The sequence below is a fragment of the Nansenia antarctica genome (assembly GCF_963989245.1).
Source record: "Nansenia antarctica genome assembly, chromosome: 18".
Taxonomy (NCBI): Eukaryota; Metazoa; Chordata; class Actinopteri; order Argentiniformes; family Microstomatidae; genus Nansenia; species Nansenia antarctica.
In genome coordinates this window covers 18107062-18128848 of record NC_137691.1, presented here as the reverse complement: position 1 = coordinate 18128848, position 21787 = coordinate 18107062, and the positions used below count along the sequence as shown (strand labels likewise).

The 21787-nt window shown below is 43.2% G+C and overlaps 2 protein-coding genes across 3 annotated transcripts in view; one reads left to right on the top strand and one right to left on the bottom strand.

Annotated features, from left to right (window-relative positions):
• Positions 1 to 11904, bottom strand: part of LOC308173352 (guanine nucleotide-binding protein G(s) subunit alpha-like) — a gene marked incomplete at both ends in the record, with an annotated part of 32197 nt that extends 20293 nt beyond the window's left edge. For both annotated transcript variants that reach the window (XM_080548363.1, XM_080548364.1), the window contains 4 exons: positions 6369 to 6488; positions 6678 to 6732; positions 9280 to 9352; positions 11766 to 11904. In XM_080548363.1, the coding sequence (XP_080404489.1) occupies positions 6369 to 6488; positions 6678 to 6732; positions 9280 to 9352; positions 11766 to 11904 (387 nt within the window). The remainder of the gene's footprint in view (positions 1 to 6368; positions 6489 to 6677; positions 6733 to 9279; positions 9353 to 11765) is intronic.
• Positions 11905 to 17270: 5366 nt separating this feature from the next.
• On the top strand, positions 17271 to 21534 carry tubb1 (tubulin, beta 1 class VI). Its single transcript, XM_080548362.1, has 4 exons — positions 17271 to 17362; positions 18312 to 18420; positions 18579 to 18689; positions 19555 to 21534. Exons 1-4 carry the CDS (start codon positions 17306 to 17308, stop codon positions 20715 to 20717), a joined length of 1440 nt encoding a protein of 479 aa, XP_080404488.1. The 5' UTR covers positions 17271 to 17305; the 3' UTR covers positions 20718 to 21534.
• The last annotated feature ends 253 nt before the right edge of the window (positions 21535 to 21787 follow it).

Genomic DNA, 21787 nt, shown 5'->3' with positions numbered 1-21787 from the left:
TAGAGTGTCCACCCTGAGATTGGGAGGTTGTGAGTTCGATCCCTGGCCGAGTCATACTAAAGGCTATAAAAATGGTACCCGATGCCTCCCTGCTTGGCATTAAGGGTTGGATTGGGGGGTAAGACCCTGCGACATACCAGTGTCGTGTCCAGGGGGTGTACTCGTACATCAAGCCGCCTCACGCTACGGAAACAGGAGATAGGCTGCTGCCCTATGGACCGTTAGGCTCGAGAACCATCGGTTCTCAAGGCTTGTTTTACTTTTTTTTGGCATATTTGGATTGTACAATTCCTAACCCTAACCCTAATCCTAACCCTAACCCTAACTTCCTGAACTGACTGAATGTAAAACAGACTTAAGCCCAAGCCTGGTCCGTATAGACATCTGACAGCTGATTGGTCAGGTCTGTGCATTGATATTGATCGTGGTGGACCAGAGAAGGAAGGAATACTGGACTGGACTCCTCTAGCCAATCACTACAGAGCTCAGAGGAAGTGTAGTGGGTTGACAAGAGAAATAAAGTGCCATGTTAGCTACATGTTAGCTACATGTTAGCTACATGTTAGCTACATGTTAGCTACAAAGCATTCAGGACACTCAGCCCCTATCAGCAGAGAGGATGTCAACCAAACCTCCTTCAAACAGCCTAACTTCCACACAGACATCGAGGGACAACATGACTGACCCCTTCCCATATGAACCAACTCGCTCTCCCATGACAATATGTGAGCCTATAGGGTTCCAAATAACAGCAACGCCTTTAGTCACAGAAAACAAAAGAGACATGGATTTTGAATATGTGTGTCATCATTTTTTGGTTTGATGTGACACGGTCTGGTGAAAAGGTCTGCTTAATTCTCAAGTCGCGCAAATGACTATTTTTGAAAAGCCCACTCAATATAAACAAACAACAGTTTTAGGATCACTATATACTTATCATTTGTGAATTGGCTTCACTGTATCGGTGTGTACCAACATTCAAATAAGCACATCTTCTTCAACTATTTTCAGATTTCAATGTATGACACATCGTTTGAAAGCTTACAATCTGCGCTTCCATAATCTGTAAAATGTACTTGCCCTATTTGGGGCCTTTTCCACCAGACCCTGTCACATATGAGTAAAAGAGAAATGTTATTATACTGCTACAGCTTATGTCTGTCAGTCACTAAGCCACTAACCCACTGTCACCCTGACTGACATTCACTTCTGTAGCGTACCAACTACATTAGGTATCCCAGTGGTCTAGCAGGCTGGCTGGGGACAGACAGACAGACAGACAGACAGGCAGGCAGACAGACAGACAGACAGGCAGGCAGACAGACGCCACTCTTGAGAGGAGACAGATAAGAACAGCTAAGCGAGTGGGCCAACAAGTTCATGCAGATATGGGGAGGTGATACTCACTCGCACGCACACACACACACACACACACACACACACACGTACACACACACACACACACACACACACACACACACGTACACACACACACACACGTACACACACACACGTACACACAGCTTGGATTTTACATAACAGCCATCACTTTAGTGAGGCCTTAGTTGCTCTTATAGGCCGCTCTGCATAGATGGAGAACACAATGCTAGGTGCTAGCCTGGGACAGCATGCTAGGACGTAGCCCGCTCAGCGTGTCACGGTGGATCAACTCCTTCTCTTCACTTCCACTGATGGCGTTATTTGCTCACACTAACTTTGTGACTAAAATGGTAAATGGACTGCACTTCTATAGCGCCTTTATCCAAAGCGCTTTACAATGGCCTCTCATTCACCCGTTCACACACACATTCACACACCAATGGCGGCAAGCTACCATGCAAGGAGCAATTTCGGGGTTCAGTGTCTTGCCCAAGGACACTTCGACATGTGGCCAGCCGGGGCTCGAACCCCCGATCTGCCAACCTTGTGATCATTAGACGGCGGCTCTACCTCCTGAGACACAGGGGTGGCGACTAAGGGCTGGCAGCTCAGAATGTACACTCAGAATGTACACTCAGAATGTACACTCAGAATGTTCACTCAGAATGTTCACTCAGAATGTACACTCAGAATGTTCACTCAGAATGTACACTCAGAATGTTCACTCAGAATGTTCACTCAGAATGTACACTCAGAATGTACACTCAGAATGTTCACTCAGAATGTTCACTCGGAATGTTCACTCAGAACGTTCACTCAGAATGTTCCCTCAGAATGTTCACTCAGAATGTACACTCGGAATGTACACTTGGAATGTTCACTCAGAACGTACACTCGGAATGTTCACTCGGAATGTTCACTCAGAATGTACACTCAGAATGTTCACTCAGAACGTTCACTCAGAATGTACACTCAGAATGTTCACTCAGAATGTTCACTCAGAATGTTCACTCAGAATGTTCACTCAGAATGTTCACTCAGAATGTTCACTCAGAATGTTCACTCAGAATGTACACTCAGAATGTTCACTCAGAATGTTCACTCAGAACGTACACTCAGAATGTTCACTCAGAATGCACACTCAGAACGTACACTCAGAATGTACACTCAGAATGTACACTCAGAATGTTCACTCAGAATGTTCACTCAGAACGTACACTTAGAATGTACCCTCAGAATGTTCACTCAGAACGTACACTCAGAATGTTCACTCAGAACGTTCACTCAGAATGTACACTCAGAACGTTCACTCAGAATGTTCACTCAGAATGTTCACTCAGAATGTTCACTCAGAATGTTCACTCAGAATGTTCACTCAGAATGTTCACTCAGAATGTTCACTCAGAATGTACACTCAGAATGTTCACTCAGAATGTTCACTCAGAACGTACACTCAGAATGTTCACTCAGAATGTACACTCAGAACGTACACTCAGAATGTACACTCAGAATGTACACTCAGAATGTTCACTCAGAATGTACACTCAGAACGTTCACTCAGAATGTTCACTCAGAATGTTCACTCAGAATGTTCACTCAGAATGTTCACTCAGAACGTTCACTCAGAACGTTCACTCAGAACGTTCACTCAGAATGTTCACTCAGAACGTTCACTCAGAATGTTCACTCAGAATGTTCACTCAGAACGTTCACTCAGAACGTTCACTCAGAATGTTCACTCAGAACGTTCACTCAGAATGTACACTCAGAATGTTCACTCAGAATGTTCACTCAGAATGTTCACTCAGAATGTACACTCAGAATGTACACTCAGAATGTTCACTCAGAATGTTCACTCAGAATGTTCACTCAGAACGTTCACTCAGAATGTACACTCAGAATGTTCACTCAGAATGTACACTCAGAATGTTCACTCAGAATGTACACTCAGAATGTTCACTCAGAATGTACACTCAGAATGTTCACTCAGAATGTACACTCAGAACGTTCACTCAGAACGTACACTCAGAACGTACACTCAGAACGTACACTCAGAATGTACCCTCAGAATGTACACTCAGAATGTACACTCAGAACGTACACTCAGAATGTACCCTCAGAATGTTCACTCAGAACGTACACTCAGAATGTTCACTCAGAACGTTCACTCAGAACGTTCACTCAGAACGTACACTCAGAACGTACACTCAGAACGTTCACTCAGAACGTACACTCAGAACGTTCACTCAGAACGTACACTCAGAACGTACACTCAGAACGTTCACTCAGAATGTACACTCGGAATGTTCACTCAGAACGTACACTCAGAACGTTCACTCAGAATGTACACTCGGAATGTTCACTCAGAACGTACACTCAGAACGTACACTCAGAATGTTCACTCAGAATGTTCACTCAGAATGTACCCTCAGAATGTACCCTCAGAATGACGTGGACCCTCATCACAGTGTATGAGTCTTTCTGGAGAGGGAGACAGGCATGTAGCCGGTGGCATGACAACAGTATAGTCAAGGGAATTGGGCGAAAGCGCATCAAGATCTGGGGCAAGGATAGCAGAGACCCCCTCATTGTCCATAGAACAACTTTTTAGCGGTCAAATGTGCCAGTCAGTCGGACATCAGGCCCCGCCTTTCCCTGGCTTGGTTTCCACTCCCTCCTTCCCTCCTCCCTCCTTCCCTACTTCCTCCCTCCCTCCCTCCCTCCCTCCCTCCCTCCCAGCAGCCCTGAACGGCCGTGGCAGCGTCAACCAGTCAGACTGGTTCCCACTAAGGCCCCTAGGCCAAGAGACGGGGGGGGGGGGGGGGGGCAGCCTATCAGATTCTATTCTCGGCCCAAAACACACACAAACCGACATGGATTTAACGAGCTAAGATGCTTTCTGAGAAGTCGAGTCCGTAGCCAATCACCACCTGGCTAGGAAGACATTTCTAATACCACACCATCTACAAAGATGCCTTTAAACAATAGGAGCCTGGTCTAGGCCTAAGGAGCCTGGTCTAGGCCTAAGGAGCCTGGTCTAGGTCTAAGGAGAGGGTCAGGAGAGGGACAGCTGGCCACCCTCTCAGCCCCCCCATGGAGACCTGCATAACAACGTTGCCATGACGTAACAAGTAACAAGGGGGACTGTTGCTTACATACAAATATTCCGACTATGCTCTAGAAACCCTGTGCCAATACAATACATACAGGTAGTGTAGGCGCGCGCTGGTTCAGTTGGTAGAGCACGGTGCTCTCGACGCTAAGGTCGTAGGTTCAATTCTCGCTGGGAACATATACGTATAGAAAAGAACGTCTTCACTCACTGTAGAGTGAGTCGCTTTGGATAAAATGGCAAGTGCTATAGGCCATTCATCTCTCCATGTACAAGACTTTATTTCCTCCTCATGTCATGTTATCCCTTTCACTCAACCCTTGCGAACAAGGATGTTACGACAGTATTGTCTTTGAAACCTTCAAGGAACTGTTACTGGACCAGTTACCCGTCATCCTAGCAAAAAAACATGCTGGAGAAAAACATATTGAAAGCATTGTTCTGAAAACATTCCGAAAAATAGGTCAGATGATCGCATATCGATTCCAGTACCAATCATGTAAGATGAAATGTAGCTACATGGTTAATACATAAGCAAGATTGCGTCACCCTAAGAACCAAGCGTTTAAAATATGTCGCTTGAGAGAGAAACGTTGAAGTTATGTAGTCAATTCAACAATGCCATAGTGTAGAGAAGATCTGAGATAGAAAGAGAGAGAGAGAGAGAGAGAGAGAGAGAGAGAGAGAGAGAGAGAGAGAGAGAGAGAGAGAGAGAGAGAGAGAGAGAGAGAGAGAGAGATGCAGACCTCTACCCTTGTGTGAACTGGGCCCATTCCAGTTGAGTTAGGGAACTGAAGTCAAGAGTTGTGTGGCAATAACTTTAACTACTAACAACCTGATAAGACACTTTCACTTCTACTGTGATCATTCGGTCAAATCCCCACGCATTGTGATATACAGTATATGCCATTAAAACAGACACTTTTCTCCAAAGGAACTAACAGTACAGTGAGTACATCAATTGTTAGTAATATACGGTCACAGCGGGAATCGAACCCCCAACCTAAGCGTTTGCTAGTGCACTGCCTCCCTCCTACACTGGTCTCTGAGAATCTCACCACAGGAGTCTTCCTAATGCAAGAAATGATTAGTTCTTTAAACGTTTAGCATCATTGAAATTATCTACAAATTCAAAGGATAGGCTATATATTTCCCTAATGTTATGCATGCCATATATAATAGATTTTTCAAACATACAAGTCATCTTCGTTAGGCCTGCCCTGTAGACGGTGAATACAGTAAGAGGCAGGACCTGCCTGTATGCCCCTGGAGCTGACTGCAACCCCTTGTGGATCCCTGTGCTTCGTGAGGTGAGGTCCCTGCAGACCCATTTAGGGTTATTAAACACAATCTGTGTTAACAGGCAGCATGCTCTCTCTCAGGTGAGAGGCTCATTCAATTGTCAGGATCCCAAGGGGAGTACACCTGCTAATTACTGAACTACAACCAGACAGCCCCATAGATCGTAAGGCTGGTGTTTCACTGGCTGGCTGGCTTGCTGGCTCGGTGGCTGGCTGGCTGGCTGGCTGGCTGGCTGGCTGGTTGGCTGGCTGGCTGGCTGGCTGGCTAGCTGCCTGACTCGCTGGCTGGCTGGCTGGCTGGCTGGCTGGCTGACTGACTAGTGACTAGCCCTTGTTTGCATAGTTTTCGAGTCCTTGCAATTGTAACATGAATATCAAATAAAAATGTTCAAATGATTTCCATAGTTTCCATAGCTAATAAAGTACAGTAGCATGGTTTTAACAGCTGAAAACGTTGAGGACTCCAGTCACCAGGGGGGGGGCTACTTCATGTACAAGGTCAGTTAGAGGCCCTAAAACATTCAAACGTGACAGGAACAAGGACACCTAATTGTTAATCTGATGTAAATACTTACTGGTGTAAATTCAAAATCCTTCTGGTTTACTAGGTTGAGGACGTATTCGATTCGGAACTGGTTTGCTGGGTTGGCTATCTGGCATGGGGGTGCGAGTGTACCCATGGCTGTTACTATAGTCTGAATGGGGAGAAAAGAGCAAAACATGAATATAATTGTACTAATATCTATTGACTAAAACAGATTTAGCTTTTTAAAATATATCAATATATCAAAAGGTAGTACGTAGATTTCAATCACAACAACAGGACCACTGAAGACTCAATATGTAGCACGAAAAAAAGAAGACGACGAAAATGACCCCCATACCTCTATAGCTTCTTTTATGTTGTTTTTTATGTCGTGAATTTTCTGTTTTTTCTCCCTGTGAAGAATGAAAGAACATGTTTAGCCTCAGAGAGTTTAGAAAGTGAGTGACTGTTTTAGAACACGTTACACATTTGGATGAGCAGTTGAGACTGGGATTCCAATGTCTGTCTTACTTATTGTTTAACTCCACTACCTCCTACATCTTGTCGCCTAACCTTATTTGGAATGACACTCTTGTGATGAGGTAGCCGTGCCTACACATAATACATATGAACTTACATAGAAACTAAATATATATAAAGTGTTGTCCTCTGACTTTGAGGATGTCCTCTTGGTCTAATGGTAGATGCTTGAGTCTTCCATGTGGGACACCCTGGATCAGGGTGCGCTGCCCCTCCTGGTGCCCCCACGGTTGAAAAACGTCTCGCTCAAGTGCCCTTTTGAGTGGCAAAAATGCCCTTTTGAGTAGCGAAAATGAGAGGACGTGCCCTATTGGTGCCCCTCCAATGGTCTAAACTTGACCATGTGCCCCCACAGTTGAAAAACGGCGCACTAAAGTGCCCTTTTGAGTGGCAAAATTAGAGGATGTGCCCTATTGGCTGCCCTTCCAATGGTCTAAACTTGACCATGTGCACTGATAAGGTCCCATTTTGTGCAGTAGATGCCCCTTTTTTTTTTTCCCCCTGCCCTTCAAACACCCTGAGTCCGCCACTGCCCTGGATCACATTATCTTAACTTTTGAGCATTTGGAGATGCGGCATGGTGAGAATGGTGTGGGAGTGAACCGTTTTGGAGTTGACATGACAGATCGGTTCTCTTGTCTCACTCCTTCATCAGATTACCAGAGTTTCAAAGAGCAGTGCACGACTGAGAGGAGAGGAGACACTACATTGCTCTACAGCAAGACCCCCAGAACACCCAGTTGGAAATACACTGGCATACCAATCTCTTCTCACCTCTGCTAAAACCACTCTCTTCCCTTCTTCCTGTTCCCTTCTTATCCCCTTTTTGTATTTTTTTCTATCACTCCCCAACTCCATCTCCTCCTATCCTCTGCTCTCCTGCACCTAGTACTGACCGGCACTGGCGGTCCCGTGGTGAAAAACAATAGAAGAGAACAAATGTTTTTTATTTGCCATGCGACCACTCGTCCATTGTTGGAATTTGGTCTTTTTTTGCTCTAGCGACCTTCTGGTTGCAAGTCAGCCTCTCTAACATCTAGGCTAGCGCCGATAGCTAGCGCCCAAACAATCGAGTCACATCAAGTCTGAGGAGAAAAGTATGTTGACTTCGTTGTGTTTTTTATTCTTGATGATTCTTATGTGTGTCGTTTGGTTTTCACCTGGTTGGAGCAGCTTTATGTGCATCTTCAAACTGTTGAATACAATGAATTCATTCATTAATTCGTTAATTTGTCCCCCATGGATTTGTATATGTTACGGTACATGTGGGAAAACTAGGGTTAGGGTTAGGTGCTACGTCGACTTGGTACATGCTGGCATGTCTAACCCCAACCCTAATCCTAACCCTAACCCTAACCCTAACCCTAACCGTAGCACCCTAGCACCTAACCCTAACCCTAGTTTTCCCACATGTACCGTATTCCCACATGTACCGTAACATATACATATGAAAGGCATACAGGCACTTTGCCTCATAACAAATCCCATTCCTTGGACAGAGGTGGAGAGTAGAGTATACCATAGACGAGCAATCACACTGCATCAAAAAGCTTTTTCACCATATCAATAGGAAATAACTGATAACCGTTCCATAAGTAGTAGCCAAGGATGTGTAGCTGTTCTGTAGTTCTGTAATGATGGAAATCATTGGCCTGGAAGGGAGCTTGAATTTCTGGAACGACCAGAATCATTGACTAGAAGGTAATCTGAAGTTCTTGAATGGACACAATCATTCATTAGAAGGAAGCCTTCCTCTGACGTTGGTCAAAGGTATGTCTGCAGGTTGATCAGCATCTGGCTAGTGACTAAACGAGACTAACGTACGGCAACATGGCCTAATATGAACAATACAATAGTATGAATTAGTCCTAACCTCAGAATCCACAGAAATGGAGCCTCTATGAACTCAGATTGATGAGAGAAGCAAACGCTGGAGGCAGATCACTGCTTGTCTCACAGAGTCCATTGCCAGGGTTTGAAATACTACACTGACAATCCCTGACCAAGGTGAACACCGAATCTCGTTTGTTGTTTACTTCTGTTGCAAGCAGTTGTTTTTCTTCTTCTATAACGTATTGTTCACCCTAGACCCAAAGACTTTTAAGTGACTTTTAAGTGAGTTTGGCATGCCCTTCCCAAACTCTATGGAAATAAGGGTCTGTTCAATCAGTGGATATGAACTGATATATAGTAATATGATGTGAACATACTTTCTCACAGCACAAGATACGTATCTTTTTTGGTCTGAGGCTGGAAACCCGCTTTGATTGAGTACCAACCTTAGACTAAGTTTAGCCTTATTATTGTAACATAAGAACATTAGGAGCCTGAGGCCTTCGGTGGTTCCTCCTGTAAGAAACAGGATGTGTATTGCATCTTAGCAAAGGTTGACAAAGAAATAGGGGGGAGATAATACTTACTCTGCATTGAAGCCATTAACATGCAGAATTCGCATCTGTTTGACTATCGTGCTTTTCCCAGATTCACCAGCTCCTGTAGACAGAAAGAACAGGGACAGATAAGTAAAAGAGGCCTTCAAGAAACAAAAATATTGTTTTAAAAAGCTCACGTGACAGTAGTGGCTCATTGGTATGAACGATTCCCCTGAGGTAACAAGTGAATCATGAATTCAATTCCCTGGCCATCTTCAAAGAATATCAGAATAGATAACTGACCAACGTCAACCTCTACACAGGACATGGGCGTAACAGTGACATAGTCTGGGCCTACACATTCTGCAGACATGGGCCTGAACCCATGACAGACAGATATCCATGGTCAGGATGTGTCAGTAAACAATCTTGACCAAGGAGGTCTGCAGTGGGTGCAATTATTCATTATCTCAATTAAATTGTATGATTCGTTTTTTTAAAAGGTAGCTAGGCTTGTGCTGGGCAGGAACAAACGCCAGTGCACAATCCAGCCCTCGTTGGCCAAAATTGTACATTCATGTTGTAGGGGGAAAGAAACGTTATGATAGGAACTGGATTGAAGATGCACTGAGAGGCCATCTTTTAACTGAGTAAGATAGATGAGTCTAATTCATGTCTTTTATAAAACATCACTGCAATAAAGCAACAGTATCAATGGTGGAAAGTGCCATGACAACTGACCAGCGCCATGACAACTGACCAGCGTCATGACAACTGACCAGACAACTGACCATTGCTATGACAACTGACAACTGACCAGCGCCATGACAACAGACGAGACAACTGACCATTGCTATGACAACTGACAACTGACCAGCGCCATGACAACTGACCAGCACCATGGCAACTGCCTAGTGCCATGACAACTGACCAGTGCCATGACAACTGACTAGTGCCATGACAACTGACTAGTGCCATGACAACTGACTAGTGCCATGACAACTGACCAGCGCCATGACAACTGACGATACAACCATTGTCATGACAACTGACTAGTGCCATGACAACTGACCAGCGCCATGACAACTGACTAGCACCATGGCAACTGCCTAGTGTCATGACAACTGACCAGCGCCATGACAACTGACTAGTGTCATGACAACTGACCAGCACCATGACAACTGACCAGCGCCATGACAACTGACTAGTGCCATGACAACTGACCAGCACCATGACAACTGACCAGCACCATGACAACTGACTAGTGCCATGACAACTGACCAGCACCATGACAACTGACCAGCACCATGACAACTGACCAGTGCCATGACAACTGACTAGTGCCATGACAACTGACCAGTGCCATGACAACTGATTAGTGCCATGACAACTGACTAGTGCCATGACAACTGACCAGCATCATGGCAACTGCCTAGTGCCATGACAACTGACTAGTGCCATGACAACAGACCAGTCCCATGACAACTGACCAGTGCCATGACAACTGACCAGTGCCATGACAACTGACTAGTGCCATGACAACAGACCAGTGCCATGACAACTGACCAGTGCCATGACAACTGACTAGCGCCATGACAACTGACCAGCGCCATAACAACTGACCAGTGCCATCCGTGTAATGCCTGAAGTAGGCTGAACTGTATGTTGGAATGTTGAGAACATGCGGGACTGTTCCGAATCAGAACAGTTGATCTCCAAACATGGAGGAGAAATGGAACAGGAAAATGAAAGGTGACTGCATCATGGTGTACAGAGGTGAAGGGTTTGTGTAGTGTATATAGTGCTATGTCACTATGTCAGTGTTGTTAGGTAATCACAGAGTTACTACTACACAGGGGGGCATCATTATGTACAGTACCACTGGACTTGAAATAAGTCTGATCATCTGTGTGTTCTGATCATCCGTGTGCATGTGTGGAGTGACTTCCATTGATTAAAAGGCCTTTAACAAAAGACCTATTCTCAGAATGACTAGTGTCAACAGCGTTACTAATACATTGGTTGTGAAGGTACTCTCTCTAGGAGAACACTAGGACCATCATAACGGCACGATCCTGAGGCCTAGAGTTGTGTATTGGATATATCATTAACGCTCAGACACTGGTCATCGAATTTGATTCATAAGCCACCATCTATGTCCTGATAACAACCATAGACAGACACACATACAAGGCAGGCAAGACTTTAAGAAACCTTGCTCTGGAAAATGAAACAATGCTGCAAATACTGGCGCAGATCATTCAGCTGACTCCAATGACAGACAGGCGTGCATTGACACATGGAAGATCCAGGCCCAAATAGGCCCACATATAGGTGATCAATAATCAAATCACATCAAACACCAAAAGAACCAATTGCAATGAGATATTGCAATTATGCATACCGAAAGGGAATGTATGATAACATAATGTCATACAATTGTCACCCTAAGATGTCACAAGAGAAATGGTGAGGCACATCATACAACATTAGACACTGTAGACCCCAATTATTGGTCATTTCAAGAAACCTACCTAACAGTAGTAGCCGGTGAGTTGCTCGATATATCTGTTTGTCTTTCTGAAGCTGTTTCTCTATCTTTTTGTTGGCTTCTCTCTGAGCCTTCTCCTCATTGCGTTGGTCTTCGGTCTTACTATTGCCCAGACAACCCATCTTCCCAAGACCCCAATACAAGGTTCAGGGTGGGGGGTTATTATAATAAAAATAATTTAAAAAAATCTAAATTCCTAGATTGGCCCAAGAGACAAACACCTTGCTCAAGATTAGTGACATCTGAGGATTATAATGCCCAGTGGCCAAATAAAATATCCCAGTTATGACTGCTAATTATGGATCCATATCATTAGGTGAGAGCAGTGTGGTAGTGCTAATGACGACCCCCCTCTCAGACGGTTGATTCCTAATAATGTTTTCACTGTAAATCCGCAATGAAGTCATCAAGATTCATTTCGATATGAATATGATTTTTTTTTTTTTTCAGTGCTCTAAATGTACATGAATGATTTGGGGGGTCGGGATTCCCACGACGTCTTTGCTGTTTGCAGCTGAAATCCACATATATTTTTTTTTAGCAAATGTCTCCTCCAGAACCCATCATCGCTTTCAGGGGTAGAAATCTGACTACTGCCATTCAAAAAATATCAATATTAAATATATCAAATATTTTGCGATCCGTCCTCCACCGCACCGAGATCCAAGCAGAGGGTGGATAAGAAAAAAATTAAAATAAATATTGCCACTAAAATTAAAATGACGGCATGTGAATCATTAGGTTACGCCAAGCTTCCTTCTTGATCATTCCGAATGTTTTTAAAAATCCGTCAAAACAAAAACAAAATGTTTGTAAACCTTGTCAATTATATCCTGTTGGAAGTCACCGACAAGACATTTCATTTATTTCCTCTGATCGTCACAGATGTTGGTTGCTTTGGGGTGTTTGTCCAGAACCAAAAGGCCCTTTCTCCGTCTTTTTCTTTACCGATAGTAATTTGTATTTCTCCGGTAATCGGTCAGCTTTCTCCGGCCGAACAAATGACTCCAGCAGGGCTTCTTAGATGTCATGCAATTCCCCCCGTTTCAGATATATTTATGGAAATCCTCCGTTATTCCTCCTCTTTCGCGCAGGTTAGAGCCCGCTGTCAGTCTGAGCTGTGTATCCCTTATGAATTCGTATGGCAGAGATATTACATGTGCATATAGATCTATATGAACATACCGCGCGTTTAATAATCACTCAATCCAAACGATGACAGTTATTTATGTCATGGACCGGGCCAGATCTTGCTGGTGAATAAATATGAACAGAATTGTTTCTTGGAAGTATTTTTGGGGGTCTTTTTTCCCCCTTTTCTCTGAGAATTGCACATTGAGATAGATAGCGTTGAAGAGATGGGGTGGGGCAACACAGCTCTCACTGAACCCTGGGAACGACCACAGTCTAATCACATGATTGCCCAAAACGTCATGAAGTTGCGATTCCGCAGAGAAAAGGCGCCCTCTTTGAAGACATGCTCATCATAGCTTGAGTGTCATAGTATTTGTGTGTAGAAATACAAATAAAAAAAGGTCAAACTTACATGAAGTTTACATTAAATAAACTGTATATTCTACCTGTGTTATAACACTAACTAACCCATCTAACAACATGTTATTACATTAGTCATTTGGTCATTGCATGGTGTAGGGAGTTGAGTTTGTGTTGGAAGTGGAAAAGTGAACAGTCCATATTCCACTTGTGTCCAAACACAAACCACCCAACTAGTAGTTGACTATCATTAGGTCTAGTCATTTTAGTTAATAGTAATGCACTGTGTGAAAGCAATGCATATCCTGCAATGGTATGTCAAGCATACAATTAACAGTAACAGCAACATTACAAACATACATACTTACATACATACATACATACATACATACATACATACATACATACATACATACATATACATACATACATACATACATACATACATACATACATACATACATACATACATACATGTCATACATACACACACACACACAGTACATACATACATCTGTTAATACATACATACATACACACACACACACACATACTGTACATACATCTGTAAATACATACATACATACACACTCACACACTCACACACACACACACACACACACACACACACACGCATACATACATACTTTACATGGTTTAGATGTGATCAGTAACCTTGCCTGGAGATTTTTCCTCCTGAAGCATGTCTAATGGTAGTAGACACTTGGATGTGTCAAGTAGGAGACCCAGGTTCGATCCCTATTGGTCACAGTGGTGCCCAATGTCTCTCCATGGAGGAGGTCAAAGAGGGGTGGAATGTAGGAGAGCATTTGAACGTAGGCTCTTGTAACGGGTAACCTTGCCTGGAGAGAGGTAACAGATCCCAATCGAACCGATCGAACCACCTCCAATACCAGCTTATACACTTCTGCCTAATGTCTAGAGCTTTCCTCAAGCACCTTAGATTACCATTATGTACCCTCTTGATCCTCTTATTATTGAATGGGGGGTTGTCTATCAAATATAGGGACATTTGTACTATGGCCAGGGCAACAGTCACAACAAAAAGCACACACTATTAAGCCTTTGAACTAATGCAAATGAATTGTTGCATCCACAACAATATAGGCTAAAGGTTCAGATAAAGAGGTATACCAACCAGAACTGTGGTTATTGACCCAAGGAATAGTTCCAAGGTTATATCCAAGTTATTGACCCAAGGAATAGTTCCAAGGTAGCCTAAACCAAAATGGATTTGTGTCAAACAACTTGTCCTGGTGAAATGTACATTGGAAAAGGAATAAGGAATCCAAATGATTAGATATTAGGACAAGGATTACAGTATATTTCTATCAGTGAATACATCATATCAGATTCTGATATAACGATAACAATGATATAACGATTCACCATAGTTGTATCCAATTTACTGTACTTGCAAATACAATTTCCAACACCTACCAGTAGGAGGCAGTATTTAGTTACAAATGTATCCATTATGAGGCAGCACGGTGATTACCCTGTTCTATTTCTCCTGGATTCTTGGTTTTGTGTTTCAGAAGGTGTTAATAAATAAATGCTATAGTGTTAATGACAAACAGTTTAATTACTGTGCTTTCTGGCTTAGCAAGTTTGCAATATTGCAAGAGGAAAGTGGTCTCCGCTAACCTATTTATGATGACACTTGTGTTGTGGTTTGTCACTGTAGATCTGGAGGGAGCCCTCCCCTTTAATATCAGGTCAAAGGGTCATAGGGTCAAAGGGTCATACACTTCTTGTCCATTTACAGTAGCAGATACACATATTATAGTGGAGGTGATTTGGAATCACGCTCTCGCAATGAGGTAGTCCTGACTGAGACATACTATGTCACACATATTGGTCCGCATGTCGGCATCCGATTTAATGTTCGGACTTCTCTTTTGAAAAATGTGAATACATTTCCGCGTTGTTAAAAATGACAATGAAAATCACTAGCCAACTAACACAGCTTGTTTTGTGAGCCTGCTAACAATGTAAAGTAGTGTTCTAGTTAACTAGGTAGCAGTGGAGATTACTCACCCAATCCATTGCGTTGCAGTATTTTGGCTTGACTAGCGAGTTTGTATTGTGATTCTCAACAACATTGAAATGTAGTTCCGTGTTTCAAAATAAAAGTCTGAACATTTTGATTGGTTGCCGATATGCAGACCAAAACACTAGAACATGTCACAATAAACCGAATTGTTGCCTTTGGACCTTGAGGATGCCCTCTTGGCCTAATGGTAGACGCTTGGGTCTTTGCTGTGGGAGACCTGTGTTTGAACCCTGCCTGTTACACAGTTAGGTCTTTTGCTTTTGATTCATAGAGAGGCCGGTGTGTGTGTGCACATAGCACGTCATGATAGAATAGTGGACTTGATAGTAAAGGACATATCTAATTTTCCAACCTCAGTGAGAATGTACAAACATTCCTGTGTCAATCCCACCATGTTCCATCTTTGCAGTAACCCAGCCACTTTCACACATTTGTCTGCCAATACACCAGATGTTGTTGTTGTCAATTAAGTATCTAGAGAGGTGTTCGTTCTGGAGGTAGCCTGCACATTTGACCCTAGCCTAGAGGAAGCCTTCATGACCAAGGTAATTAAGTACCAACCTCTCCTGAATACCATCTCAGAACTAGGGTACAGATGCAGACTGCTTGTGTTTATATTTGGCAGCCTAGGACATACACACAGGTTGGTCGTAAGAGGGCTCCAACAACTGGGGATGCGAAAAAAGAAGAAGGCTAAACGCCTTGCAAAGTACTGCTCTGTCTCTGCTGTGACACTGCTACTTGTACCCCTGAAATGTGTACAAAAATAATAATAATGCCGCTGGTCCATGAATTGTGATTGTGTAGTAACTGCAACGTTAGTATTTGTGTCCCTGTATGTCTTTTTTCTATGTGGACATAAATAAATGGTTAAAATGTGTGTATATAATACTATATATCAAGGCATTTGTCTTTTTATCCCAAATTGAAAGGACAAAACAAATACATGGCCTCCTAGAGACTTTTCAAGCATCAAGTATTGTCAAGGGTTTGTAGGTTTTGTCTGTGACAGTTTCCTCCTAGTTGAAGAGAGACTGACACGTCCTGCCCGCTGCCTGGCTGTCCGTCTGAGTGTTGCAGATACAAGCTATATACAGCTAGCGTGACTTATCAGACACACCAGAGAGACAGACTGTCTCTGTCATCTTACTACACTTCCTTGGCCACTCAGCTTCCTCATTCACATTCCTCATAAGGCCTCGTAACAGTTTGCAAAATGTTAGTATTATTTGGAGTGCTCCACTGCTCACATGTCAGCAATACATACCAAAAATGATTTGCAACATGCTGAAAATACATTCTAAAGCAACACAACATTAAGTCTCCCCTATTCTTGTTAGTAACTTTATGATAACTGTAGTATGTCAACACATTGTTTTAGTATGTTGATACTTTGCACTTTAATATTTGCTTTATTACATTATGTTGATGCATGATATTGGATGCGCTATTGCATAACTGCATATGTAAAAAGGCAACCTAATGTGAATTCAAGCAAGTTCAGTTATCGATAACTGATCAGATAGGAATGTCTCTGAATTTCTTAGTGCTGTGACACTTTATGTTCAGCTTCAAAACCCTCTTCAGCATACCAACATTCATACTCTTATTGTAACTGAGCAGCACCAACAGGTCCAACACAGTTGGTTATTACATTGTACAATGGTCAGACATCAACTCCAGTACCACACACAAGGCTTTTCAGAACCAGTCATGGCCATCACTTGTTTATAAGAGAATGTTTATGTTTTCAAAATGTCTAAATGTTCAAAGATTGAAACATTTGTCATAAGATGCTACAAATCCCCTAAATGCAATAATCCTCCATGTGAGTTGAAAACGAGGGTGACTCCCTGGGAGTGACATCAGCAGTATATAAGAGTGGATGAAGCTGATGGGAGGCTGTGGCACATCAAAGACCCTCGTCTGTAGCCTGCTCTAGCTCGATCACCATGCGTGAAATTGTACATCTACAGATTGGACAGTGTGGAAACCAGATCGGCTCAAAGGTAACATCCGTCAACAAATTGTGTTTATTAAATCAGGATTTTACTCACTCATGCTTGGAAAATATTGAAAACAAATGTTGTCTATAGCTATTCATTGGAAATGGTTACCATACTCCCAATTACTTATTTTTGGCTTTTTTTGGGGGGGGGATGTACTCTTGTTCACATAAGAATGTGTATTCTTGGATGTATTCTTGTTCACATAAACTTAGTAAACAGATACAGTGTAGTACTACTTGATGAAGAGTTTGATGCCATTCATATTCAATTAACTTAGACAAACCTATGCAAAGGCTTAACTGACATAAGTGTTTAAAGGAAATGGATTTCCATTGCTAATTTGTTTCAGCTTCATGTAAAAATAATATTTGAGTATTGGGTATTTTGATAGTTAATGTGCCATGGCATATTGCCCCTGGCAGACTGGCAGTTGTGAGTGACAGAGGGTGTTCCCCACGACACGTTCTGCTGAGAGATAAGGGGCCAGCGGGGCGGGGGGGGCAGGACATTTTTATCATGGCCTCTAGTAAAGCAGCGAGTGAAACCAGAAGATATCATGGTTCACCACCACTCTTTGTGTGCAGCCTGATGTCGTGTGTACTGTATTGTTGATGGGTTGGGTTGATGTGGCTTGGTGCATGATAAATGATAAGACCATCTCGTGAGCTTAGAATTATAAGGTTCTATCTCCGTTTAGGGTAGTTCAGAGATATTGAACGTCAAAGTTTTTACATTCCATTATGTTTTGTGAGATGGAACCTTTGTATTTTATGAATTACTAACTAAAAAATGTCAACATTTTTAAAAATAACACCACACAGGCATTAATAAACACCTAATGGATCAGATTATGTAAAAAACTAAATTTTGACAAACCTTATAATTCTAACGTCACGATCTGTCTGTTACAATAACATTCCAATGTTACCCCGTAACTGTGTGTTTACAGTTTTGGGAGGTGATCAGCGAGGAACATGGACTCAATGCCAATGGCCTCTATGTTGGAGACTCTGACCTTCAGCTTGAAAGGCTCAACGTATACTTCAACGAAGCACATGGTAAGATCGAGAAGTCAGATAAACAAAAGACCATTAATCTTTTTTACTCCTATGATGCAATGCTGCAGAACAAGAAGATTTTGGGGGTTTTCTGACTAGCTATCTAGGAAACCTAATTGAATAGCTAACAAAACATTCTGTCCCATCTCTGTTTCCAGGTGGGAAGTATGTGCCAAGAGCCCTGCTGGTGGACCTGGAGCCTGGAACCATGGACAGTGTGAGGGGCAGCCGCATAGGGGAACTCTTCCGGCCAGACAACTTCATCCATGGTTAGGGAAACTATCTATTCAAATGTGTTGATGATGGGAGGGAACCCTGTTCTGTGTATTAATAGAGCATCAACAGTGGCCTGGGGTGGTCCAGTGGTCTAGCACCGCGGCTTACAGTGCACACATATGCCCATGTCGGCATGGGTTCGAATCCGGCCCCATGCCCTGCTGACATGCTCTTACTTTCCTGTCTGTCTTCACTATCTGTCCAATAAAATGAAAAATATGAGTGGGTCTGCCCCACTCAGAAGAAAATAACTAAAAAGAAATGTCTTGATGAGCATCAACAGCTGTGTTTAACGTACAGCAATGCGCAATGTGTATACATTAATATATTTACTTTGTATGATACTTATGTTATTTATTTATTGATAACTGTGTTATGCAATGATGATATAGAATCTGGGATCTTTTGTGATTTGGTAGCTGTTTGATAGAAGCCCTATTCGGTTGTTAAGTCGTGACGTGTTTCCGGGTCCAACGTTGGCTGAGGCGCTCTCTTCGAAACGCCTCAGTAATAATAATTCTTCATTATATTTGTATAGCGCTTTTCTCAGGCTCAAAGACGCTGACAAAATATGGGGAAAAACGGGAAAGTGCTGTGTCCCTTGTTGTATGAATAGATCCCAGTCTAAAAAACGACTAAACTGTCATTCTACCGCTGTAGTACACTGGTACTCTGGTGCAGGGAATTTCTGGTTTGGACCCGGAAATTGCTAAACGTCACGTTTGACGTCAGACTTAACAACCGAATCGTTGAGTGAGGATTGAGATGAGTGAGGATTATGCGTGAGTACCTGCAAGTCACACAACTAAAATCATTATGCAATGTTTCTTCTAATTTTCTTGTGTGTCTGTGGAACAGGAAACTCTGGTGCTGGAAATAACTGGGCGAAGGGTCACTACACAGAGGGCGCCGAGCTGGTGGAGCAAGTGATGGACCGCGTCAGGAACGAATGTGAGAGCTGCGACTGCCTGCAGGGCTTCCAGTTTGTCCACTCGCTGGGCGGAGGCACCGGCTCTGGCATGGGGACCCTCATCATGAACAAGATCCGGGAGGAGTACCCCGACCGCATCATGAACAGCTTCAGCATCATGCCCTCGCCCAAAGTCTCCGACACCGTGGTGGAGCCCTACAACGCCACTCTGTCCGTCCACCAGCTCATCGAGAGCACGGACGAAACCTTCTGCATCGACAACGAGGCCCTTTATGACATCTGTTTCCGTACCTTGAAACTCACCACGCCCACCTACGGCGACCTCAACCACCTGGTGTCGATGACCATGAGCGGGGTCACCACCTCGTTGAGGTTCCCCGGCCAGCTCAACGCAGACCTGAGGAAGCTGGCGGTCAACATGGTGCCGTTCCCGCGCCTGCACTTCTTCATGCCGGGCTTCGCCCCTCTGACGGCGCGGGGCAGCCAGCAGTACAACGCTCTCACCGTACCTGAGCTCTGCCAACAGATGTTCGACTCCCGTAACATGATGACGGCCTGCGACCCCCGTAGGGGCCGTTATCTCACTGTGGCCGGGATGTTCCGTGGGAAGATGTCCACCAAAGAGGTCGATGAGCAGATGTTGGCCATTCAGCAGAAAAACAGCAACTACTTTGTTGACTGGATTCCACACAATGTCAAAGTGTCTGTGTGTGACATCCCACCCCGCGGTCTGAAAATGGCCTCGACCTTCATAGGCAACAACACGGCCATACAGGAGATCTTTAAACGCGTGGGTGAGCAGTTTTCGCTCATGTTCCGACGCAAGGCCTTCCTACACTGGTATACAGGGGAGGGCATGGACGAGCTGGAGTTTACAGAGGCAGAACACAACATGAACGACCTGGTGGCTGAGTACCAGCAGTACCAGGACGCCACGGCTGACACAGAGGAATGGGAACCGGAGGACGAGGAAGAGGAAGAGGGACCGTCAGCAATCACAACAACATCAGTTGTCAGTCAGTCAAAGATGGAAACTAAGACTGAGACAGTGACAGTGACCGAGACGACTTCTGAAGATAAACCTGAATAGAGGATGGATTTGGGCCGATGCCCAAAGTGCCACGTTGTTCAGTCCAATGTTCCGAGTAGCAGGGCTGTGACAGGAAAAACCTGCTAGACCGGCCCTGTCCACAAGCAACAACTATTTCCTTCACCCAAGATACTTCTATAGGCCTGAAAGAATTGGATCGGTGTGAGCCACATGGCAAACATTCCACCTTGAAGCTACTTGAAGCTACTGAAGCTACTACTATCTTACTTATACCATTCCAAACCTTTCAGATCCATACAATCTAAGACAAAGGGGCCAGGGGTTGTTTCTGGACATGGCCGTCGTCTGTTTCAACAAATAAATAGTTGCATTCTAGTTTTTTGGTGTGCAATGGGCATTGAAGACAGGACAATCTCCTTTGAAATGTTCAGTGCAGTGAAAGGGCCTGGAAAAACAGTGTTAATTGTGTGCATAACTGTATCTCATTATATATTTACCACTAGGTATTCAGATAAAGTCTATTATTGTAAGGGTTGTCCAAGCTTGTTTTAGATATATGGTGTCATGAATACAATATTTGTATATAAATGGACAATTTAACATTATGTGTTTTATTCAATTTGTGATTATGTTATATTATGTTATATTATGTTATATATTATATTATGTCTATTCTCTGAAAACACAGGAACACAAATGTGACTGTTGGTAAATACATCTTAAGTGCATTGATACTGAAAGCCTAGTTGTTCAGTATACTCATAGCTTCTTTCATTGATGTTTCATTTAACATTCTTAGTTTATTTTGAACATGCATGTGTGTTTGTGAAAATATGATGGTGATATCAATAAAAAGTAAAACCTCCTGACTTAGATTTCTTTGACGTTGAGCAAAAAAGAAATGCCCTTCTTATGTTAACAGAAATTATATGTAATATGAACATTTTTGTATATCAAATATTGATCTAGAATACTCCATTACAACCCCAATTTTTGGTGCTTATTTTGTGTGAGTATAGGAAGTGCATTCTCATTGCCATTAAAGTATGAACAACGTGATTATGATATTTGTCAATTACCAACAGGGCCATTCACACAACTATGGGCTT

Coding starts and splice junctions, on each gene's coding strand:
- tubb1 (XM_080548362.1), top strand. CDS start 17,306: ATGCGTGAAATTGTACATCTACAGATTGGACAGTGTGGAAACCAGATC. Junction 17,363..18,311: donor GAAACCAGATCGGCTCAAAG/GTAACATCCGTC, acceptor GTGTGTTTACAG/TTTTGGGAGGTGATCAGCGA. Junction 18,690..19,554: donor GCCAGACAACTTCATCCATG/GTTAGGGAAACT, acceptor TCTGTGGAACAG/GAAACTCTGGTGCTGGAAAT.